Below are 26,137 nucleotides of genomic sequence, written 5' to 3' on the forward strand. Positions count from 1 at the left end.
CATCCAGTACATGTTGAAATGATAAGATTTTGATATATTGAGCTAAATGAAATACATTATTAAAGTTAACATCACTTGTTTCTTTTTAATTTTTTTAATATGGTTATAAGAAAATTTCAAGTTACCCATACAGCTCGCATTCTATTTCTGGGGGCAGCCCAAAGCTGGCTCTGTAGGAATGGGCAAACCTCTTCTGGAAAGGGTCAGATGGAAAATATTTTGGGCTTTGCAGGCCATACGATCTCTGTCATAGTACTCAACTCTACCACTGTAGTATGAAAGCAGCCATAAATGCTATGTAAATGAATGACTGTGGCAGTGTTCCAATAAAACTTTATTCACAAAAAGAGTTGATGGGCTGGATTTGGCCACGAAGCCACAGTCTGTCAATCCCTACAATCCCTACTATAGAGCCTCCAAAAAAACAAACAAACCACAGCCATCAAGTTGATTCCAACTGATAGTGACCCCATAGGGTTTCTGAGGCTATAAATCTCTACGGAAGCAGGCTGTCACACCTTTCTCTTACAGAGCCGCTGGAGGTTTTGAACTGCTGATCTTTTGGTTAGCGGTCCAGTGCGTTAACTACTGTGCCACTAGGGCCTAATAGCAGAAAGAAAGGGCCAATTCTGGAAAATTCCATTTTACTCATTTTCTCATGGACCTTCAGCTAAAAAGTACCTTCCATTCGACTGGATGAAGGGAAACACAAGTCTGTTCCCACGGCTTCCCTAAGCCCATCCCAGCCCGGGGCTCACGCGCCCAGCAGCACCCACCAAATGCACTCACTTGGGTGTGTGGACCTCGTCCACGCGGTGGCCCAGCTGGAATTCATGAGACTTGCTCCGATGCAGCGCTGTGAACCCTGGGATCAAGTGGATCAGCTTTCGGGATGAGGGCGGTGGGGTCCCTGGCGGCTTCAGCTTGTTCTTCCTCCTCATGGGCGGCGTGCCGGGTGGGGTCACGGTGGTGACAATATTGGGGGTGCGTGGCGGGGTACGGACTGCATGTCGCTGCCGGGGTGATGGCGGCAGGGAACGGTGGCCCGACTCCAGTGGCAGTGGTGGGCACAGGCCTGGGTAGGGGTCCACAGTGAGCCTGTCCACGTGGGTGTACACAGGGGCCCCAGGGGTGGGGCTTGGGTGACAATAGTGCTGGACACACTTGGATTGGACCTTGGGGCTCTGGGAGGCGTGGGTGCGGACCCATGGGGCCGGCTCCGTGGGGCACACGGGATTGTTCTCCTTCCCCGTCTCCGTGGTAGGCCACTGGATGGTCCAGTCTTGTTTAGAAAGGTTGCCTCCTGGGTGAGAAAAAAGGAATAGAAAGACCATGTTATAAACAGTGAGAAAACCAGGCGAGTTACATCAGAGGTATATTTACATAAATTCAACCACGCTCACTCGGTGCCTCCAAAAAGAAAGAAATCCCTTGGTTGAACCTGTCACCACAACCCCCACTCAACATCCCTGCACTCCACGACCCCATGGCCAGGGAGCTGACAGTCTAAATGCCCAGAAAAACCCAGAAGTAAATTCTTGCCTTTTGAGCTGCTGTTATAGATGTTAATTATGTCTTCTAAAAAGATAGGCTGAAGTTCTAACCCCTGAATGTGTTTGGAAATAGGTTCTTTGAGGATGTTATGAGTTAGGTTAACATGAGGTCATAGTGGAGTAGGGGTGGGTCCTAGTTCTATATGACGGTATCTTATAAAAGAGACATGGAGACACAGGCGAGACAGCCACATGAAGCCGCATCTACAAGTCAAGAAACACCTGGAGCTACCAGAAGCTGGAAGAGACCAGGAAGAATCTTCCCCTAGAGCATACAGAAAGAGCATGGCCCTGTGGATGTCCTGAATTTGGGCTCCAAGCCTCTAGAACTGTGAGACGATAAATTTCTGTTCTTACAAACCAGTCACTTGTAGTGTTTTGGTAAGGCAGCCGTAGGCAACTAAGGCAGCTTCCAAGGATCCCAGTTCTAGAAGATGCAAGGTCACTTAAAGGATTTTCAAGGACAATTTCTCTCCTACATATCAACTTAAATACCTAACCCTCACATGAGAGAAATGGATTTCACAGAATACGTTACGTGCTCGCCCTGGTCCCTCCCTGGGCACTATATTCACCACCCAACCCACAATCCTTCCAGATCTTTTACTGTATGACTCCATTCATGTAACAATTTAAATGACAAAATTTTAGAAATGGAGGATAGGCTGGTGGTTGGGGTGGGGGGAGGGAGATGGGTGTGGCTATGAAAGGGCAACAGCGAGTGGGATCCTTGCTGTGATGGAATGTTCTGTATCTCTACTGTGGTGGTGGATACACAAACCCACCTAGGTGATAAGATTCCAATGAACTGAATACAGACACACACACAAATGCATACAAGTGAAAACTGGGGAAATCTGAACAAGTTTGGTGGACTGCATCAATACCGATATCTTGGTAAAGTACATATCTTTAGCTACACTATACTGTATCAGTTTGCCAGTTGCCATCATGTCGTCCCAAATCGGGGCGACCCCATGTGTGTAACAGTAGAACTGTGCTGCATATTATGTGCTAGTATATGTTATTATATACTATAGTACACTATACCACAGTATACTAGTATGTATGGTAGTATATATTATCATATACTATAGAATGTGCTTGGCTGCTAACCGAAAGGTTGAAAGTTTGCATCAACCCAGAGGGACCTCAGAAGAGAGACCTGGTAAGTTATCGCCAAAAATCAATCAATGAAAACTCTATGGAGCACAATGGTCCAATGTGCGGTCAATCATGGAGATTGCACAGGACCAGGCCAAACTTCATTCCATTGTGCATTGGGTCACCATGAGTCAGTGACCAACTTGAGGGCAGCCAACAACAACAACAAACGAAGGAAGAGCTGGCAGGAGCAGGAAAAAGGTGACCGTGTGGGCATGCCCATCATGGGCCAAGGAAGGAGGCTGGGGCAGAAATAAATTCCAACATAAAGTCAACTCACAATAACAATAACAATTATTATAACGACCATAACAAGAGCTAATCTAGAGGCTGACAGTTTACAAAGTGCTTTCATGAACACTGCCTCATTTTTACTTAAAACAACTCTGTCTTGGTTATCTAGTGCTGCTGTAACAGAAATACCACAAGTGGGTGGCTTTAACAAAGAGAAATTTATTTCCTCACAGTAAAGTAGGCTTAAAGTTGAAATTCAGGGTGTAGGCTCCAGGGGAATGCTTTCTCTCTCTGTCGGTTCCGGAGGAAGGTCCTTGTCCTCAATCTTCCCTTGTTCGAGGAGCTTCTCAGGCACAGAGACTCTGGGTCCAAAGGACACACTCTGTTCCTGATGATGCTTTCTTGGTAGTATGAGGCTCCCTGTCTCTCTGCTAGCTCCTTTTATATCTCAAGAGATTGCCTCAAGACACAATCCAATCTTACAGATTGAGTCCTGCCTCACTAACACAACTGCCGCCCATCCCCCCTCATTAACATCATAGAGGCAGGATTTACAACATCTAGGAAAACCACACAACACCCACAATACTGGGAATCATGGCCCAGCCTAATTGATACACACATTTTTAAAAAAACACACATTTTTAGGGGGACATAATTCAATCCATGACAAACTCCTTTTCTTATTACATGTTCATTATAGAAAAGTTAAAAAATTCAGATAAGAAAAAAGGCAATGTTTCCACAGTCCAGTAAGGATCCCTATTAATGTTTGGCTGTAGAGCCTTCCAGATGGTTTTCTGTGTACATTTTTAAAGAAAAAAAAAAAAATGCCATAAGACCTTATTTAATGGTTTATAATATGCTTTCTTCACTTGTTATGTTGGGAGTGCTCTATATCTTGTGTAATTTTCATAAATCTGTAAGTAAAGGTTCATTTGGATCTCCAATTTGTAGATAAGAAAATGGATGCGCAGAGACAAAGATGGTGCTCAAGGTCACAATGGGGATGGTAAGTGGCAGCTAGGATTGAAACCCAGGACCTTGGCCACCTCAACAACCAGGACACAGTGGTGTCTGTGATAGAGAGCTAGGGCCTGCATATACTAAGTCCATGGACCATCATAAATCAGCTGAATGGGGATGGGTGCTGGAGAGAGGGTTCATTTTTGATAAGGGTCTCCCTTTTCCCTTTTTCCAGACTTTGCTAGAACATTCTACCTAGGTCCCCATCACTACAGTGTCTACTCTCAAATATTTACACACACACATTCACATTCAGAAAGTCAGCTCTGGGATCAGATGACTTGGGTCCAAATTCTGGCTCCCCGGCTTACTAGCTGTGTGGCCTTGGGCACTAGGCTAAGCCCTCCGAGTCTTAGCTCTATCACCTGTAAGATGAAATACAAATAGAACCTACGTGATACAGTTAACATGCTCAGCTGCTAATCAAAAGGTCGGGGATTTGAGTCCACCAGAGGCATTTTGGAAGAAAGGTCTGGCAATCTACTTCTGAAAAATCCGCCATTGAAAACAGGGATCACGGTTCTCCCCTGAGATACATGGAGTCGCCGTGAGCTGAAGGCAACTCAGCGACAATTGATTACTAATACCTCAGGAGAATATTATGAGGATCAAATGAGGTAACACAAGTAATGTGTTCACAGCACACAGTTGTTGTTCTTTTTCTTGTCAACTGCCATGCAATCAGCCCCCAACTCATGGTGACCCATGCACAACAGGATCGGACCATTGGCATCCATAGGGTTTTCACTGGCTAGTATTTGGAAGTAAATTTCCAGGCCTTTATTCTAAGTCTGTCTGGAAAAAAGCTCTGCTAAAACCTGCCTAGCATCACAGTTAACATGTAAGCCTCTACTGACAGATGGGTGGTGACTGCACTTGAGGTGTATTGGCTGGGAATCGAACCTGGGTCTCCCACATGGGAGGCAAGAATTCTACTGAACCACCACAGCACTCCAGCACACAGTAGGCATTCTATAAGTGCTAGCTCCTGTTATTATAACTCTCAACACTATGGTGATAAATTCGTATTTTCCATTTAACGCATGTGTACTTGTGCCGAGAGCTTTGCAGAAGACAGATGTTATGCTCACTCTTGGGTGAAAGTTGAAGTTCAGGCAGGCTGAGCAGCAATGAGAACCAGGGAAAACACTGAGATTCAAGCCCAGACCAGCTTCTCCATCACCCAGCAGGCTCTGGACTGACGTATTTTCTCAGGGAATACAAACTCATTGTCCAATTAGACTATGTAGAACATGTTCAAGAAAGGCAATCTTTTTTAAAAAAGTTATCTTAATCATATATTGCATCACAAAGCCACCCAAAAATACCTCAGGGATTATCTCTATACCCGTTGTTGTCCCTGAGTGAAATAGAAAGAATATGGGGACTGGGAATCAGAGAGGCTTAGAATTCTCATTCTGATACTGGAAAGCTCTGTGGCGTTGGGAAGATTACTTAACCTCTCTGAGCCTCAGTTTTCAGGTTTGTAAAATGAGAATGATCATGTCTCCCTTGGTGGGTGCAGTGAGAATTAAATACATTCAATCATCCATGCACTTATTCCACAAATACTTCAACATGTAGTAGACTTTCTGGTTCAGTGGTTAAGATCTTAACTGTTAACCAAAAGTCAGCAGTTCAAATCTACCACACACTCCTTGGAAACCCTGTGGAGCAGTTCTACTCTGTCCTATAGGGTCACTATGAGTCAGAATGGACTCAATGGCAATGGAGTACACTTTCACCTTCTCCTCCTTCTCCCCTGGAATCCTGGGGTCACTTCTCATGAAGAAGTTACTGTTCTAGCCTGAGACTTGATCATGAAATTTCAAAATTCCCTGAGCCTATCCAAGAGAATACCAAGCTCATCTTGGGTCTTCAAAAGACATGACTTAATTGCATTTAGTTCCTGTCTCCTCTCCAGTCTGGTCCCTGAATCTCCGAGAGCAGACATCCCATGACCTGGAATTACAGGCCAGGGTCGCTGTGAGTCACAATCAACATGACAGCAACAGGTTAAGAAGCTCTGGTGGTGCAGTGGTTAAGCGCTCGGCTGCTAACAAAAGTCAGAGTTCCAACTGACGGGCCACTCCGCAGGAGAAAGATGTGGCGGTCTGCTTCTGTAAAGACTGCAGCCTTGGAAACCCTATGGGGCAGTTCTAGTCAGCCCTATAGGGTTGCTATGAGTCAGAATCCACTCGACAGCAGTGGGTTTTTAGTTTTTTTTTAACAGGAGGTAATGAGCACATCACCCACTGCCAGGTTCCCTCAGAAGGAGAAGCAAGGCCTCTACATGTGGAAGAATTGTTTTCTGAACAGAAAGAGCAAGCATTCATCCTCCCAAATAAACACCAGGCAAGGAATGGGTGTTTTTATAACACACAGATCACCGTGTGTTATAAACTTTGTAACATCACACTTAGAAATTAACTCGTCCCTACCTATCCTCGGTGGGGGCAGTGGTGGTTCAGTAGTAGAATTCCCACTTTCCATACAGGAGACCCAGGTTTACTTCCCAGCCACCACCTGTCTGTCAGCGGAGGCCTGTGGTTGCCATGATGCTGAAAAAGCTTCAGCAGAGCTCCCAGACTAGGATAGATTAGGAAGAAAGGCCTGGTGATCCATTTCCAAAAACCTGCCAATGAAACCACTGTGGATCACAGTGGTCTAGTCTGCAACCAATCATGGGGATGGTGCAGGTCTGGGCTGTGTTTTTGTTCCATTGTGCATGGGATTCTATGAGTCGGGGACCAACTCGATGGCAGCTAACAACAAACCTAACCTCACTGTGACTCAGTTTCTTCATCTGTAAAACGGGGATAACAATAGAGCCTTCCCCTAGGATCGTTCTAAGGATTAAATCAGACCATGCAAGGAGAGCATTTAGGGTAAATCCCGAGGGCAAGCCAATGTTGCATAAATCCTAACGTAAAAGGGGTAGAAAATCATCTATTCCACGTGATGCTGAGGATTAAATAAGTGTATAAAATGCCTTGCCTTGTGCCTGACACAGAGTGGCACCCGAAGGGCATTCAGTCCCTACCCCTGGTCTTGCCAGCTGCTATCCCCTACAGAAAATAAATCTATATAACCATAAGCCACTGAGCCCTCACCTGGGGGGTCAACAACATTTACTGACTATGGACTGGGGAGTCATCTTATGAAAGTTAGCATTTTAGAGGAGCTCGGGGAATCCGTGCTTAGCTGCTGCACTGTAACAGGTAAGACTGATCCATTTGATAAATAAGGATCGACTATGTAACAAGGCTTGGCCACAGTCAACCAGTTGGTGGGAACCTACATTTCGTTCTTCCTCTATCACACAGTATCTTGCAGTCAGCTGGGAGCCAGCGCCCCCATCACCTACAGTCCCCCCAAACACACATACGCACGTGCACACACACACGCGTACAAGCATGCATGTACACGTCACACATGCACATACTCATACATGCACACTCACACAGACACACACACACACATGCACACACACGCACACCCCTTCACTGGGTTGAAGGAAGCACTGCGTCATCCCCAGATACCCTATCCTAAAATTTTTTCAGAGTCTGAGAGAAATAAAGGCTTTTCTGCTGCCCAACCCCCTTCCTCATCACACTCCCTTCCTCTCCCACCCCCCGGCACTGCAAAATCAGAAGTTTGGGGATGAAGAAGCAAAAAGCCTCATTTCATTATCCAAATTGCCAGCTGCTAAACTGACAGGGATTCGACTTGTCTCTGCTGCAGCTTCAGAAGCGGTCCACCGATGGGCTGTTTCATATCAACTCTTCCCCTCTCTCTTTCGATCCTGTTTTTAATAAAGTCTGAGGGAAAAAAAAAGGTAATTTTTCATTTTAAATAGGGTAGGTGTGGGAGCAAGGGGCTTTGGGAATTATTAATCTTTGCTCTTGCCATCTTGTTATCCGTTTCTGGAAAACCATTTTATTTCAAGTCTTGAAGTGGGCGGGGAGAAGGGAATAGGTTTTAAGAAATGAAAGGTTTGAGGATTGATTAAAGGTGCTCCAAGGTGTAGTGGGTTTTCTTTTGACATCCTCTGTTAAGGGACCAGGAGAAATAAAAGCCATTCTCAAGGGAGAAAATGATTTCAGAAAGTCTAGGCGAGTGTCGAACTTCTTTGTCCCTTCCCATTAAAATTTTATAAACAGGCGACCGTGGGGCTTAGAATGTGTCTGATTTCAGAGCCAGCAGCAGAACATATATGCGTTAGCCCTACAAAGGCAGGAGCAGGAGAGAGTTCTCCGTTCCGCGGTCACCACTGCTTCCAACCTCTGTGAATATTTCAAAGTCGTTGTTAGTTTAATCCTCCTAACTTTCTGGCAAGAAGCAGAACTTTTCGACACTGGTTGACAATACGTGACTGGAATCATTGGTACAACAAAACGGTAGTTTGTGGTTTAATCCTTGTAACTTTCTGGCAAGAAACAGAACTTTTAGCGGCTGGTTGAAAATATTTATTTAACTGGAGTCTTTGGCCGACAAAAAATAGTAGCAATAATAATTATTACTGACACTAACAACAGTTACTACATTGAGTACCACCCATCTGTCAGCTTGTCGTACTACGGGGGCATGCATGTTGCTGTGATGCTGGAGGCTATGTCACTAGTATTTCAAATACCAGCAGGGTCACCCGTGGTGGACAGGTTTCAGTAGAGTTTCCACCCCAAGACAGTCTAGGAAGAAAGGTCTGATGAGCTACTTCTGAAAATTAGCCAATGAAAACCCTATGGAGCACAGAATATTGCCCAGGACTTCGACTCACTTACTTTGGCTGTGTCATCAGGAGGGACTGCTTGCCGGAGAACGGACATCATACTTGGTAAAGTGGAGGGCCAGTAAAGGTGAGACGAACCCTCAACGAGATGGACTGACATAGTAGCCACAACAATGGACTCGGATATACCAACTGTCATGACCATGAGGCAAGACTGGGCAATGCTTCGTTCTGTTGTACGTGAGGTCACCGTGAGTCAGAGCTAACTTGACAGCAATTAACAACAGATTGAGCAGTTACTACGAGCCAGAAACTATTCTAAGTTTTTTGCATGCACCACCTCAGTGCAGCCTCACAAGAATCCTACAAAGAAAATTCTGCTGTTGTCTCCATTTTACCGTTGAGGAAATGGAGGGTTGGAGAGATTGAGGTGCCCAAGGTCACATGGCTAGTAAGCGGTACAGCCGAGTTTCTAACTCAGACTCTACCTCTCCCCATAGTGGCTTTCCCTGAGTCTCCCAGCGCCCTCAAGAAATGAGAGAACCACCCAGAAAACCACTAAAAGGCTGGGCCATTTTACAAAGGCCTGTGGGTCAGCCCTGAGGCCAATACCTTCTGACTCTCTGAAGGTCAAATATGACACACATTTTATCCACAGTCCCTGGAAGAGAAGCCTGAGATCCAGGAAGTATTTCTGAATTTCTAGTTTGTAGTATTTAGGGAAGAAAACAAAACAAAACAAAAACGAATAAGGACAAATGAAAAACACACAGTTGCCAAAGCAATTCAGCGCTTGCCAGAATCTTAATCTAAGACCTCATTAAGGAGCTTGGCATATCTGACCACACTGAGGGTCCCGCTGGGCACTGTCCCCACCCCAGGACATCCCCAGTGAAATGAACGAACGCACTGACCCAAGTCCGCGCAGGGCATCTGTCAGACAGGAGGGGGTGAGGGAGCTTGGGCTCGGACCCTGCAACGCGGCCCAGGTCCTGCTCTACAAGGCATTTGCAGTTCGACTGCCCACTAAAGAACTGACCAGATAGACCTTCAGTCTCTAACTTTAGGATAGCTTTCCGATTTGAACAAAGCACTTCTTTTAAAAAAATCATATTGAGGTGAAATTCATATACCACGCAATTAACCGTTTTAAAGCGAACAATTTGGTGGCATTTAGTACATTCACAATGTTGTACAACCCTCACCTCCATCAAGTTCCAAAACATTTTCATCCCCCAAAAGGAAATCCCATACCCATTGAGCAGCTACTCCCCCTGCCCCTGGCCACTGGAAACCACCAACCTACTTCCTTCCTAGTTAAGTTACTTATTCTGGATATTGCATACAAATGAAATCATACAACATGTGGCCATCTGTGTCTGGCTTCTTTCACTGAGCGTGAATGTTTTTAAGGTTCATGGACATTGTAGCATGGATCACTGTTTCGTTCCTTTTAACAGCCGAATAATATTCCACTGTATGGATAGACCACATTTAGTTTATCCACTCGTCCTTTGATGGACATCTGGGCTATTCCCACCCAGCTCCGCCCCAGCTCCTTTCCCTCCCCCTCCTCCCTTTTCATTTTCCTCATAGCCCTTTCCCTCAGTAGAATTTTGTTATATTTATCTGTTTATTTCTTTCTCCTCTGTCTTCCCCACTGGAGTATAAGCTCTATGAAGGCAGAGGTCTGGACTCACTGTCTCACCTCTCTATGACCCAGCACCTAACACAAGGCCTGGCAATAAATAAATATTTTTATCTCAATGCATAAATATTTGTTGAATGAATCAATTCTTGAACACTTATAAATTATAGCTGCCATGCTTGTTAATGTTATTTATAGTAAACCAGTTGCCATCAAGTCAGTTCTGACTAACGGCGAGCCCATGTGTATCAGAGTAGAACTGTGATCCATACAGTTTTTTTTTTCCAACAATTCCACACATACAATTCAGTGACATGATTACATTCTTCAAGTTGTGCAACCATTCTCACTATCCTTTTCCCAATTATTCCACCACCATTAACATAAACTTACTTCCCCCTAAGCAGAAACTCCCCTTTTCCTCCTCCCTACCACTCCTGGTAACCACTAATAATTTTTGGTTTCTACATATTTGCGTATTTCATATAAGCAAGATCATGCAGTACTTATCCTTTTGTAACTGACTAATTTCCCTCAGCATAATGTTTTCAGGGTTCATCCATATTGTGACATGTATCAGGACTTCATTTCTCTTCATGGCTGAGTAATATTCCATTAAGGAGCCCTAGTGGCACAGTGGTTAAGTGTTCAACTGCCAACCAAAGGTCAGCAGTTGGAACCCCCCGGCTGCTCCGTGGGAGAAAGATACTGCTGTCTGCTTCTGTAAAGATTACAGCCTTGGAAACCCTATGGGGCAGTTCTACTCTGTCCTATAGTATCGCTATGCGTAGTAATTGACTTAACAGCAATGGGTGGTAATATTCCGTTGTACACATATACGGCATTTTGTTTATTCATTCGTTGATGGACACTTCTCACAGAGTTTTCAATTGCTGACTTTTCAGATGTAGATCACCAGACCTTTCTTCCAAGGCACCTCTGGGTAGACTCCAATCTCCACCCTTTCAGTTAACAGCCCAGTGCGTTAACTGTTTACATCACCCAGGGACTCCATCATTTATACCAACCACCCTGAATTCAGGCAAGAAATTAGGGGGGAAAGGCCTCACAGCAGTACAAACTCCATTTACATTCAGGGATGCCACAGACGGATGGAGTTTGGGGAAATAAAGGCCTGGTGACCAGAGAAAGGGGGAAGAAGCTCATCTTTATCTTGATTCCGCCCGCTTTCTAGCTCTACATTCCCTGAGAAATTGCTGTGCCTCTGCCCCGTCTGACCCTTCATCAAAAGCTGTCCTGATCCATTGTCCTCCTCGCTGCTGCTCCATGGGCCTCTGAAGGAAACAGGAACTGGGGAGCCTCCCTGCACTCAACCAAATCCCAGGGATGCAGCAGGAGAGTGTCCCCACGGGGAGAAGCCACATTACAGATGGATGACTCCTGAGGCTCTTTAAATTCCAGAACTCTCTCTTGCTCCATCACTCTGCCTCCCTTGAGTGACAGGCATTATATTAGTTTTCTAGCCTTTTGTGTCGGCAAACTCCCGAAAGCTGAAAGTAGCATTATACGACCTTACCTGCTAGAAGGCACCCTATTTTTATCTCCAGACAATGGACTTGGGGAACAGGCTTTCCAAATCCTTCTGTCTCTTCCCTTGGCACGCACCTGCCGTGATTTCTCTCCTAATTTCTCGCTACAGGGACAGTGATTGTGGAGGCTTCAGAGCCCGAGGTGGCAAAATATAAATTTGCTTTTGTTACCCACATAGTCCTAACCCAGAGGCAGAGATGAAAGTAGGTGCTTCCAGGAAAAAAGTGTTGGGTGGGTAAGCATTTATTATCTTTCGTTACCCCATTTATCAAGGGCATATACTTCCATAGGCACCAGGAGGCTTTTCCAAGATGTCTAGATTTAGCATTTCTGAGAAAACTCCTTGCCACAGGATGGCAGAACCTAGCAGGGCTTGTGAGCTGGGTTTGAATCCCAGCTCTGCCATTTACTAGCTGTGTGGCCTTGGGTAAACTGCTTCACCTCTCTGAACTGCGGCTTGCACATCTCTAAAATGGGAATAATAACTGTGCCCACTAGATAGAGTTGTTCTGAGAATTAATTAAAACAAAGCACCTAGTGAACAGTCTACCTACTGTGCCGTTATTACTACTGTTATTATGCTCATTGCTGGTAGGAATTCTGTTCCTTTCTCCCAGACAGAATTTGTGCATTCATTTGGCCAATTTTGGTTAGACACCTTACTTTGGACATATCATCAGGAAAGACCCATTGCTAGTAAAGGATATCATGTCTGGTAAAGTAGAGGGCCAACAAAAACCAGGGAAACCCTCAATGGGATGGATTTACCCAATAGCTGCAACGATGGACTCAAACATACCAATGACCATGAAGATGGCACAGTCCCGGGCAACATTTCGTCTGCTCTACATAAAACTTCCATGAGTAGGAGCTGACAACAACAACAGCAACGTGTATAAGGCACTCTGGTTACCAAGACAGACAGCTTTTCTACCCACCCAGAACTTACACTCTAAGGCTGCACCATCAAATACAGGAGCCACTTGCCACACGTGGCTGTTGAGACCATGAAATATGGCAAGTGCAAACTGAGTTATGTTCTGCCCACAAATATTCAAGTCACCAATGAAGATCCATTGACAACTAATGAAGGCTTAGCATGGGAGAAAAAAGTGAACACATAGCTTATTAATCATTTTTACATCAACTGCAGGTTAAACTGACAATATTTTGGAAATACTGGGTTAAAATATATTACAAAATTAATATCATGTTTCTTTTTACTTTTTTTTAATGTGGCCACTAGAAAATTTAAAATTAGACACATGGCTGACATTATATTTCTCTTGGACATATAGTGTCTAGGGCAGATCTAAAAGAGACAGCTATTAAAGAAGAATCATACCTTAATTGTTCAGTTACAATGTAACAGATCAATTGAGGGTTGGAGAAGGCTTCCTTGAGGAGTAATATCTCAGCTGGGATCTGAAGGGTGAGTGGCAGTTACCTAAACAAAGAAGTAAGGACAAGTGTCCCATCCAGAACCAAGATATCCAAAGCTGTGACCTATTCACGGAAATCTGAGGGGTCAATGGGGCCAGGGTACAGACAATGGCATGGGGGGAAGCTGAGGCAGGGGAAGTGGGCAGATACTGGCAGACCAAGGTGGGGAGTTGAGAATCTACCCAGAGGAGAGTGCCAGCTGCAATGTCATGGCACCAATAACCACTCCTGATGGACCCGGCGCATTTGGGTATGAACCTGTTCATGTCTTCAATTAGATCATGAACTCCTGGAGGACAGAGCCATGTCCTAGTACTTTCCACTGCTTCATACCATCTCAGCCCCTGGCACAAAACTGGCAGCAATAAATGTCTGTTGACTTGACCTGAGAGAGGCCAGCACGAATAGGTCCCCCTAAGCAGGGAGCCCTTCCTGGCACTTGGTCTTTTCCTCGTTACTAAACCCGTAGGGCAATCTGATACTAGGAGAGAAGGCACCAAACTCAAAAGTGAGCAGTTGGTTATTCATTCTACAAATATTTACTGAGCACTTACTATAAAGCAAGTACATGGTGAGAGGCTGGAAGCCTTGGTCAGCTCCTGCTAGTTGTATCTGAATCATAAACGCTTAATACTCCAATACAATAACTCCTCTCATATTGCAGTAGGAACTGCTGGGAATCTTACTGTTGTTAGTTGCCATCAAGTCAGTTCTAACTCATGGTGACTCCGTGTACAACACAATGAAACCTTGCCCAGTCCTGTTCCATCTTCAACAATCCTTGGGATGTTCAAGCCCATTGTTGCAGCCACTATATATTTTGAGTGCCTTCCAACCTAGGGGCTCAATCTTCCAGCACTATACCGATAATACTCTGTTGTGATCCACACGGTTTTCATTGGCTTATTTTCAGAAGTAGGTCACCAGGCCTTTCTTCCTTGTCTGTCTTAGTCTAGAAGCTCCACTGAAACCTGTCCACCATGGGTGACCCTAGTAGTATTTGAAATACAGATGGCAAAGTTTCATGCAAACCACCACAGTATGACAAACAGACAGATGGGTGGTGGAGCTTGTTAAAACACCAATGATGAGCCTCAGCCCGAAGTTACTAATACTGTAGGTCTGGATGAGCCCAAGAATTTGTATTTCTAACAAGTTCCCAGGTGATGCTGAGATTGTTGCTGGTCCAGGGATTGTGCTTTGAAAACCACTTTTCTAGACTTTGGTATCAAGACCTTTCAGTGTTTTAACCAACCTTCATACATCTCACCATAAGCTAGTCTCCAAGGGTCTCTAATTCTGACCTTTACCTCTTACTCCATCAAATGGGAGATCGAGAGGAAGGGCACAAAAGGAATTCAGCCCCTAACGAAACAGAGACAGTTCGCAAAGCGCTCCCCTGCCAATAACTGTGACCAGGGAAGACCTAGGTGGCATCATTGGGGGAGGATGATTACAGCCAGCCCTTGCTCAGACCTTTCAAATTCTAATTCAGTCACATGCTTACTTTCCAAGGCATCAGGAGAGATGCTTCCACCCACGCTGTCTCATGTATCCATCATAGCAACTTTGCAAGGCAGCTACCATGATTCCCTTTTATCTGATGGCAAAACTGACACTCAGAGAGGTAAATGGGTTCGCCAAGGTCACAGAGTACAAAAAGGCAGAGCTAGGGTTTGAACTCAGATCATTAAAGTCCAGGTTTGGAACACCCCCTCCCACCCTGAGCTCTCCTGTAATGAATTCAGTTCAGTTCCACAAAGAACTACTAAGTGTCAGGTTCTGAGACACAGAGGTAAACAAGACAGACAAAGTCACTGTCCCTGCTGGGTTCAGAGAAGATTCACATAAGTAGATCACTGAAATACAGAGTGCAATGTATTGTCCAAGCACAGAAACCTGGTGTGTCTTATCAGGTCAGGCAAGGCTTCTGGGAGGAGGTGACACCTGAGCTGAACCTTAGGGGAGGGCAAGAGTTAACTGGAGGAAGGCAGAGTATTCAAAACAGAGTTTGGCTAGGTGCCTCCAGCCACCCTTGAGCACCCGCCACTGCCCAGGACTTTCCGACTCCATACATGGTACTGCCATCCACTCAGTTGCTTGGGACCAAATTCCAAGCGTCATCCTTGATACATCTCTTTCCCTCATACTCACAGCAAGACCTATCGACACTACCTCTATACACATTCTGAACCCGGCCACTCTCTTCATCACCATCCAGTCCAAGGCACCATCATCTTGTGCCTGGACAACTCCAGTAGCCTCCTGACTGGCCTCCCTGCCTCCCCCTCCATCTCCTCTACAACCCATTATTCAACAAGTGATCTTTTACAATTATATATCAGACCCTCACTCCTCTGCCGAAAACCTCCAATGGCTCCCTATTACTCTTCGAATCCAACTTCCTTCCTGTTGCCTACAAGCTTCCTCCTAATCAGATCATAGCCCCAGTCTCTGTTTTCTCATGTCCCTCCACCTTCCTCCACTACCTCATCTCCTCAAACACACCAACTCACCTCAGGGCCTTTGCACTTGCTGTTCCCTACTTGGAAAGCTCCCTCTAGGCCCTTGAAGAGATGGCTCTTGGTTACCTTCTCAGGGAGGCCTCCCCGACCTCCCAGTCACTCTCTATTTATCAAAGTCACATTTTCTTCACAGTACTGAGCCATTCTCTGCAGATTGTATTGCAACAGATATCAACTTGTATCATGTGTATTCTGTCCTACTAATTAAACAGTTCTCTGTTTATTTAAAGACCAGAATCTTCTTTCCATCTCTCTCTCCTGCCCAAGTGTTAACTTCTCCCTAACCCCAAAAGACAACTTACACAGCTCTGTATCTACAGTAAGTGACCACTTTATAAACATGTGGAGCTTATAAAACATGAAGGACTCAACATTCCTTCAATAAGATGCAAGAAAAAGCAACAATTAAAAGCAGAAGCTCTGGAAGTTGGACAGAGCTGGCTATACTACGTGCATCCCCTGGGCTGGTTGCTTAATTTCTGTGCCTCAGTGTTCTCGCCTGTAAAATCGGAATAATGGAAATCCCTATCTCAGAGAGAGAGAGCTTCACATAAAGTTCTCAGTGCTGTGCCTGGTACAGAGTAAGCCTTCAAGCAAAGGGAGCTATTATTAGGAATTCAAGTCACTTAAATCCCATCAGCACCCTCTCCCAGCCCCTCTGCCCCTGCCCTCTGGCTTTGTCCCCACGTCTGACTCATTCTGCCCCTCTCCATGCCTGGACTGCTGGTTGGCTGCTATTTCTCCAGAGCTGGAATATGTCATAACGTGACTGATGCATCCAATCATAAAAATAACCAGTTATTTTGATGCAGGATGCGTCATCCCTAAAAATAACCAGGTGTCTTGGAAGTGAAGGCGCCACGGGAGATGGTGGGTTGCATCAGGAGGAGATACACCCACACCGATACACACACACACAAACACAACCCCATCCAGATGACGCTGTTGTTGTTGTTGCCATTGCTGTGTGCTGGTGAGTGGATTCCAACTCATAAGGACCCCGTGTGACGCAGTAGAACTGCCCCATAGGGTTTTCTAGGCTGTAATTTTCATAAGAGCAGCTTGCCAGGTCTTTCTCCCGTAGTAACTTTAAAGGGAATGGGAAAACACACTTAACACGGCTTTAACCAAGGGGGAAAAAGGCTCCCCCCCTGCTTTATCACTCCCTGTGACTTGATGATTGTGACATTTTATTAGAGGCCTCTTGTCAAGAAGCAGCCCAGATGGGGTCAGATGAGGCAGCCTAACTACAGGATCAGAGAATACTATAGGCTAACAGTGTCCCCAGGCTGTGGCGAAGTCACTCACTCACAGCTCCAGTAACCGCCCCGGACTTCGTTTGCCACGAGCGCTGAGCAAGTATCATGATTCCTGCCTTTAGTAGAGAAATGCCCCCCAAGACATGTCACCACCTGACACCGTAACTTCCATCACAAAGGACACCCACTCGTCATACTTCGAGCCACCGGAAAGGGCTCCCTGGCTGTTGAAAATGCCAGGCAAGATGAGGCTGGGGAGAAATTCACTCTTCACTCCTAGGGCCATGTGTTTTCCCCCGTGCACTGCAGGGGCTTTGGACACAGGGTTTTAAAAGCCTAAAGACTTTTTAGAAAAATTAATGGAGCTCAACTTGTCAGCAGTGGCATCTTCCGAGCAATGCCACCTCTGCCCCCTCCTTTTTGACACGCACTGGGCCTTCAGTAAAACGACGCTCCTTTTGCCCACTGAGCTCAGCATGCCTAGTGGAACAGGTTAGAATGCCAGGAAAGCAGGAGAAGGTTCAGAGGGGCGACTCAGGGTTCTCAGTGACCGAGACTCTCTGGGAGGGACCTGCTATCTTCACAGATGCTTTTGGCCCCAAGAAAATAATGTCTGCCTCCCAAGATGCAGGGAACAGGTTAAGCCAGCTTGCTAGCAGGACGGTGAGCACTAAGTGAGATCATTAAGAGCAGGGGGAGGTTGGTGTTAGAATGCCTGGGTTTGAATACAAGCTCCGTCTCTTACTAACTAGGCATCAGTGAGCAAGTGATTGAGCGAGCCTCGGTTTTCTCATCTGTAAACTGGGGATAATCATACCTACCTAATAAGGTGGGCAGGGAAAAAAGCCCTGGGGATCTACTTCTGAAAATTAGCCAATGAAAATCCAATGGATCATGTAGGATGTCCGATATAGTCTGATATAGGAGCCCCTTAGGTTGGAAGGCACTCAAAACGCACAGTGGCCACAAACAGTGGACTCAAACATGCCAACAATCGTGAAGATGGTGCAGGACGGGGCAATGTTTCATTATGTTGTACATGGGGTCACCACAGGCCAGAGCCAACACAACAACAGCTAACAACAACGACAATAAGGTGGGGGTGAGGACCAAATGAGATCATCTAAGGAAATCACTTAGGGCCACACCAGGACACCAGGCATACAGTAAGGATCAAGTCATCGTCATCACTGTCGTCATCATCATCCTCATTACTTCAGACAAAATATGGAAGGGGGTACAAGCTGCCCTGTCAATTTCTAAACCCATGTTATGTTCCTGAGGGTGAAGCTTTATACCCAAAGGAACATCGTCATTTTGGGCAAAGAACATGGCTCTTGGAGTCAAACAGGCCTGGGTTCAAATCCCAGCTCTGCCCCCTACCAGGGGCATGACATTAGTTTCTGCAAGCCTCGGTCTCCTCAGCTGTCAAGGAAGCTGATAATGTCTACTTCCCAGAGCAGATGTGAGAATATACGCAGAGTTCCTTGCCAGGTGCCAGAAATACGGTAAGGCCACAACAGGTGAGGGTTCCCTCTGCTTCCCCTTAACGTGGTGGCTTAAGGAAGACCAGAAAAACTTCCACTCGACCTGACCCACGTGCAGATCTCCATCAGGGCCTGATGGAGTCCTATGTCACTGAAAGCCACCAGCCCGCAGCTCAGCCTCCAGAGGACCAGAGAATGACGCTGGGCAGGGAGATCACGCTACAGTCACCTTATTCTCCCACTCATTTAACGACCATTTACTTAAGGCCTGTGTGTCGAGCTCAGAACTGGAGGCTGAGAACATGAGGGAGGGCAAAACCAATGCAGTTGTCGCTCTCCCAAACGACACGCCATAACAGAGTTGCCCAACAGTAAAGAAACTGTCACACAAAGACTGGATTTTGTACAACAGTGTTAAGCATTTGGAAATGAGGGCACAGGGCACTATGAGCAGCCAGAGGTCACTAACCAGATCCAAAATAGCTAACTTTTTTCCTCTCGCCTTTGAAGCATCCAACAGGGCCTTCCGACAGCCCAGCTCTGAAAGCCTCCATTTCTAAGAAAGCAGACGCACCAGGGGCTGAGCTACCCGTCCTGAGAAGGAAACAAGCAGTGATGGAGCTGCTCTGCCTGGAGTTGCCCATTCAAAAGCTCTCTCCTGGGGCTGCTTCCTGTTCCAGCTGCAGGCTAGTCAAGTCTTGAGAGGAGAGAATGAGCACTTGCTAAGGTCACAAAGTCAAATAACAAGTGTTGGTGAGCATGCGGAGAAACTGATACTCTCACACAGTGCTGGTGCAAATATAAAATGGGGCAGCCACTCTGGAAAACAGTCTGGAAGTTTCTCAAATGATTAAACATAGAATTACCATAGGACCCAGCAATTCCACCCCTAGATATATACCCAAGAGAAATAAAAACATTTCTGTGTCCACTTAGAAACTTGTACACCAATGTTGACTGCAGCACTACTCACAATAGCCAAAAGGGGAGGCCAACCCAAGTGGCTATCAACAGATGAGTGAATAAACCTAAGGTGGTATCTCCATACAATGGAATATTATCTGACCATTAGAAGGAATGAAGTTCTAACACTTGCTATGACATGCGTGAACGTTGAAAACATTCTGCTAAATGAAAGAAGCCACATAGTATGATTCCATTCAAATGAAATGACCAGAACGGGAAAATCTATAGAGACAGAAAGTAGGTTAGTGGTTGTATAGTGCTGGGGGCGAGGGGGATTAAGGAGTAATAGCTAAAGGGTACAGGATTTCTTTTTCTGTTGATGAAAATGTCCTAAAATTGGCTGTGGCGATCGTTGTACATATCTGTGAATATACTACAAACCACTGAATTGTACACTTTAAGGTGTACAACTATATATGTGTGTGAATTATATTCCAAAAATCAAAACCAAACCTGCGGCCATCAAGTTGATTCTGACTCACAGCGATGCTACAGAGCAGAATAGAACTGTCCCATAGGGTTTCCAAGGCTGTAATCTTTAGGGAAGCGGGCTGCCATATCTTTCTCCCGCAGAGCAGCTGGTGAGTTTGAACCGCTGACCTTTCAGTTAGCAGCCAAGCGCTTAACCACTGTGCCTCCAGGGCTCCTTGTGAATTATATGAAAGCTGTTTGTAAAAAGTTGCTGAGGTTAAAGATGGGGAAGGAGAAGGGAAGGCTGGTGAAAAATCTGATTAAAAAAAAAAAAAATCACATCAACTGGACTGTACCAAAAGCAAAGAAGTTTCCTGAATAAACTGAATGCTTCGAAGGTCAGTGGAGCAAGGGCGGGGGTTTGGGGACTATGGCTTCACGGGACATCTAAGTCAATTGGCAAAATAAATTCTATTAAGAAAACATTCTGCATCCCACTTTGAAGTATGGCATCTGAGGTCTTAAATGCTAACAAGCGGCCATCTAAGATGCATCAATTGGTCTCAACCCACCTGGATCAAAGGAAAATGAAGAACACCAAGGTCACAAGATAATTATGAGCCCAAGAGACAGAAAGGGCCACAGGAACTAAAGACATACATCATCCTGAGACCAGAAGAACTAGATGGTGCCTGGCTACAACCGATGACTGCCCTGACGGGGAACACAAGAGAGAACCCCTGAGGGAACAGGAGAACAGTGGGATGCAGACCCCAAATTCTCATAAAAAGACCAGACTTAATGGTCTGACTGAGACTAGAAGAATCCCGGCTGTCATGGTCCCCAAACCTTCTGTTGGCCCAGGACAGGAACCATTCCCGAAGCCAACTCATCAGACATGGAAGGGACTGGACAATGGGTTGGAGAGAGATGCTGATGAGGAGTGAGCTACTTTTATCAAGTGGACACTTGAGACTGTGTTGGCATCTCCTGTCTGGAGGGGAGATAGGAGGGTAGAGAGGGTTAGAAACTGGCAAAATTGTCACGAAAGGAGAGACTGGAAGGAGGGAGTGGGCTGGCTCATTAGGGGGAGAGTAAATGGGAGTATGTATATAAGTTTACATATGAGAGGCTGATGTGATTTGTAAACTTTCACTTAAAAAAACTAAAATAAAGCACAATAAAAATTATTTTAAAAAAAATCAACGGATAAGCAGCCATTGGCCTTATTCTTCCCATAACCAAAATTCCAAGGATGGGTATCCGGAATCACACTGACAGGTGTCTGCACCTCAGCACCGCCGCTTCCAAGCTGTGTGTCCTTGGATGAGTTACTTAACACCTCTGAGCCTATTTTCTAATCAGTGATAGTATTCACTGCTGAGGGTTTTTGGGAGAAAAATGGATGCAAACCACAATGTCTGCCTCTTACTGTTGAACAAATAGTGATGATGGCTAAGAACCTAGGGCCCCTATGAGTCACTAAAATTCTGCCCCACCTCCCAGAGCTGTGTCTTGTTGAGAGTAGAGGAAGGCACATGGTGGAGCCAAGGAATCTCCCTCAGAGCTCAGCTTCCTGCACCCTATGAGACACGACTAGTGACTGTAAGAGATGGTGGAGTGATAATTCATTGATGATGGTTCTGCCTGGAGACTTAGGAGAAGCATCCAGAGGACATCTTCTGAGGCTTGGTGCATACAGGCATTGCCCTCTCTGAGACCCGGGGACATACACACGTCCCCAAACATCACCTGTTATCAGAATGCTCGGGGTTGGGGGGAGGGCGGCTCAAAAAGTACAAAGAGAAAATGGTGTCAGCCTATAGCTCACCTCTGAACAAGGTCAGAAATAAAAAGAGAGGGCAGGTGCTCCAGTGGCCTGCCAGGTGTCACTGCAGATGGTCACAAGAATTGGGGACCAATTATGGTAGGACTTAAAGGGCTCTCACTACATGCCGCACCCTGTGGGGGGGTCTCTGAGAGTGGAGGGTGCTTGGGTCCGTTCCTTCAGGGCTAGGTTCCAATTGGTACATCCTCAGTTGCTACTCCTGACCACCCCGCCCCCAAACCCTAAAACCCCAGAGTCACAGACTCCTGGATGTTTGTGTTCCTTGCGGAGCTGGGGAGGCCGAGACCCAATGGCCACTCAGTTGAAGAAAAGCAGATCTTGGAGGGACAGAAAAGGGCGACTAGAGAGCCAGGAAAGCAGGAAGTGCCCATGGCCTGAAGAAAAGAGACTGGGCAGCTGGTTTGGGATTCCCAGAGGCCCCGGGCTGAAGAATGTTCCATGATCAGGGTTTCTCACCACAGAAGCTTATCCCGAAGAAGAGTGAGTGAGAAGGCAATAGAGGAGGTCTGGGATATACCAGTGTCTCGGGGTGGCACTAGCAGTTAAAGCTCTCGGTTACTAACTGAAAAGTCTACCCAGAGGCACCTCGGAAGAAAGGCCTGGCGACCTACTTCCAAAAAATCAGCCATTGACAATCCCATGGATCACAGTTCTACTTTGACACGCGTGAGGTTGCCAGGAGTTGGAGTTGGCTCAATGGCAACTGGTTTGTTTTTGTTCATTTGTTTGTTTTTTGTGGTCAAGCACTCAGCTGCTAACCAAAAAGTTGGTGGTTCGAACCCACTCAGCGGCTCTACGGTGGAAAGACCTGGTGATCTGTTCCCATAAAGATTATAGCCTAGAAACCCCTATGGGGCAGTTCTACTCCATCACATGGGGTCACTATATGGCACCTAACAACAGCAGTATACTTGCAATAGGAATGACGAGCAGAGCCACCCACGAGCCACATGACCTTAGGCAAGTGTATGAGCCTCCTGTGGCTGCTGTAATAAATGGCCACAAACTTAGTGGCTTAAAATGACACGAATTTATTATCTAACAGATCTGGAGGTCAGAGTCTGAAATGGGTCTCGTGAAGCTAAAACTAATGTGTCGGCAGAGCTGGGTTCCTTCTGGAGGCTCTCAGGGAAGTCCAATTCCTCGCCTTTTCCACCTTCTACCAGCTGCAGCACTCCTTGGCTCCTGGCTGTCTTCTTTCATCTTCAAGGCCAGTAGCGTAGCATCTTCAGATCTCTCGTTCTGGCCCTCCTGCCTCCCTCTTTTTCTTATAAGGGCCCTTGTCATTACATTGGGCCCACCCAGATTAATTCAGGATACTCTCCCCATCTCATTACACCTGCAAAGCCTCCTTTGCCAAGTAAAGTCACATATTCACAGGGACCGGGGAGTAGGGTGGAGCCCTGGTGATGCAGTGGTTATGACCTCAGGCCGTTAACCAAAAAGTCGGCAGTTCTAATCCACCAGCCGCTCCTTGGAAACCCTGTGGGGCAGTTCTACTCTGTCCTATGGGATCGCTATGAGTTGGAATTGACTTGACAGCAATGGGTTTTTGGTTTGAAGATTGAGGTATGGGCATCTTTGGGGGTAATTATTTTGCCTACCATAGCAAGTAAGTCCCTTCACCACCCTGAGCCTCAGTTTTCAGACCTGTAAAATGGCTATAATAATAATAATAATGGGATCAATGCCCTATGGTTGGTTTGAGGATAGGAGCATGAACAGAGCAATCTCTTAGCAGTGGCCTAGGACAGGGCAGCGAGGAGTTCAGTAAGGGTCCATATCCTTCCTTTTTCTTCCCTTCTCCACTCCCACTCTTTACGAGAAACTTCCCAGGAAGCCTGTGGCATCTTTGGAATCAAGGTTGGCCAAAGTCCTTATCCAAGTTTGAGGCTCAGGAAGGAGTTACATATTGACTTCCAGCCCCAGCTCTGACAAGAGGTTATCATTCTTCATAGAAAAGTGAAAAATGGATCTTCACACCCCCCGATCTGGGAGTAATGGGATTTTTCAAGCAGGCTTCATTACTGTGTCTCAGTGCCATTTGACTGATAATTGTATTCTGAGGCCAGAATTGATAAATTGCCCGTGCATTGTCATTACTGGATGTTTACCTGATCTATTTGATGAATATTAATTCGCAAAAAAAATATTTCCATTCCCAAAGCCATTCCGGCCAAAATGATGCCTTGTTCCCTCCCCTCGCCTACCAGTGACTGCCGAGACAATGTACAGAGTTAAATAATAACAAGCCCTTGTCAGAGTGATTTATTGGGCATGAAAACAAAGGGAGAGAAGCACTAGAGCTTCTCCTTCGTTAAGCAGCACCTGGGGGAAGGGACACTGAGTTCCTTTCCAGAGCTGGGAGAGGAGAGAGGAGAGGTGGAGTCCACAAGTTCATAGACCAGGGAGTTTAGATGACCCATTTGGACAACCTTTGCCAAAGCATCTGTGGGAGGTAACCAATGCCTCCTATGAACCCCTGTGCCAGGCTGGGGAGCTTACAGAAATGAGGAAACATGTACTGGGAGTCCCTGAATGGTACAAATAGTTAATCCTCTCTGCTACAAATGAAAGGTTGGAGGTTTGAGTTCATCCAAAGGTGCCTCGAAAGAAAGGCATGGAGATCTACTTCTGAAAACTCAGCTGTTGAAAACCCTAAGGAGCACAGTCCTACTCTGACACACGTAGGGTCACCATGAGCTGGAGCTGACTCAATAGCAACGAACTTAGTAGCAAGTACTAAGCGCTAGCTCTGACCCAGGCTCTCAAGACATGCATTTCATTCTTGCTACAATTTTGTGAGGCTGGGTCCATCGTTGTCCCCATTTTACAGACGAGCACACTGGGGCTCAGAGGGGTCAAAGTCACCCTAGAAAGTGGCAGCGCTAGGTCTAGAAGCAAAGTCTGACTCCCAAAGATATTTCTCTTTCCATTATACCAGGGGTTGGCATACCAGGGGTTGGCCCACAGGCCAGCTGCCTATTTTTGTAGTTTAGGTTTTGTTGAAACACAGCCACACTCCTTCATGTACGTTGTCATCTATGGCTGTTTTCTACAATGACAGAGGTGAGTAGTTGCAACACAGACCCTCGGGACTGCAAAGCCTAAAGAGTTGACTATCCGGCCCTTTAAGAAAGTCTGCCAACCCCTCCTACTACACCACTTGCCACCAAGTTTATAGGCCAGTTGGAGAACCCAGACTAAGTGCTCAGTAAATGAAGCCAGAATAATAATCATTATTGCCACTGTTGTTTAATTATTTTTATACTGCTTTGACCATCTTTAAGGAGCCCTGGTGGGGCAGTGGTTAAGCGATCAGCTGCTAACCGAAAGGTTGGCTGTTAGACCCCACCAGCAGCTCTGCAGGAGAAAGATGTGGCAGTCTGCTTCCGTAAAGATTAAAGCCTTGAAAACCCTACGGGGCAGTTCTACTCTGTCCTATAGGGTCACTAAGAGTTGGAATTGACTCAATGGTAATGAGTGTTGGGGTTGGCCATCTTTGCTACCTTGAGAAAGACAGAGAACTTGTCCCAGTCACTCCATTAAGGAATCAGCCTTCAAAATAATGACTGTTGTGTTTTCTGCAGTAAGTCATGAGGCCCTTCAGCATACTTAATAATAGTTTAAGTCTTTTGATGTTTCTAGGTTCTTAATGAAGGTTTAAGACGTAATCACATCCTTCAACAGCTCTTCTCCTGAAAATATGAGCTGCTCTTCCTCCCATTTGGAATTTTCCAGGGATGTCCAAAGGTATACACTGGAGAAGGTCAAAGTGATTTCCCAGACAGACCGCGGGCGAGATCCTGGTGGGATCATAAGTAGAGAAGCATTTTCAGACACAGAGTCCTGGCAGTCAGGTGCCAGCCTAGCAACCTCAGGAATCAGGAAAAATTCTCCAGCTCTAACTGGGATAACCCATCATCCCAATTTTCCAAGGACTGAGGAATATCCAGAGACACTGGAGTTTCAGGGCTAAAACCAGGAAAGTTCCAGGCAACTCTGGACAAGTTGGTCACCTTAGCCTCAAGGGATCTGGTGTTTGCCTGGTCTCTGTGATGAATATTAATTCACAAAAAGAAATTTTCATTCCTAAAGCCATTCTGGGCAAAATGATGCCATCTCCCCTCCCTTCTCCTTCCCGTGACTTCCAAACAATGTACAAAGTTAAGTAATAACAAGCCCTTGTCAGAGTACAAGCAGATGGGAAGCCCACTCAAGTCAACCATCAAGTTGATTCTGATTCATGTGCGTCACAGTAGAACTGTGCTCCACAAGGCTTTCGATAG

The 26,137-nt window shown here is 45.9% G+C and overlaps 1 protein-coding gene across 1 annotated transcript in view; it reads right to left on the reverse strand.

Moving 5' to 3' along the window:
• The window catches only part of KSR2 (kinase suppressor of ras 2), a 407,276-nt gene that overhangs the window by 242,773 nt on the left and 138,366 nt on the right, over nucleotides 1–26,137 (reverse strand). Inside the window, exon 4 of the mRNA XM_023559458.2 lies at nucleotides 790–1,303. Within this exon, the coding sequence (XP_023415226.1) occupies nucleotides 790–1,303 (514 nt within the window). The remainder of the gene's footprint in view (nucleotides 1–789; nucleotides 1,304–26,137) is intronic.

The sequence above is a fragment of the Loxodonta africana genome, chromosome 19 (genome assembly GCF_030014295.1).
Source record: "Loxodonta africana isolate mLoxAfr1 chromosome 19, mLoxAfr1.hap2, whole genome shotgun sequence".
NCBI classification, from domain to species: Eukaryota; Metazoa; Chordata; class Mammalia; order Proboscidea; family Elephantidae; genus Loxodonta; species Loxodonta africana.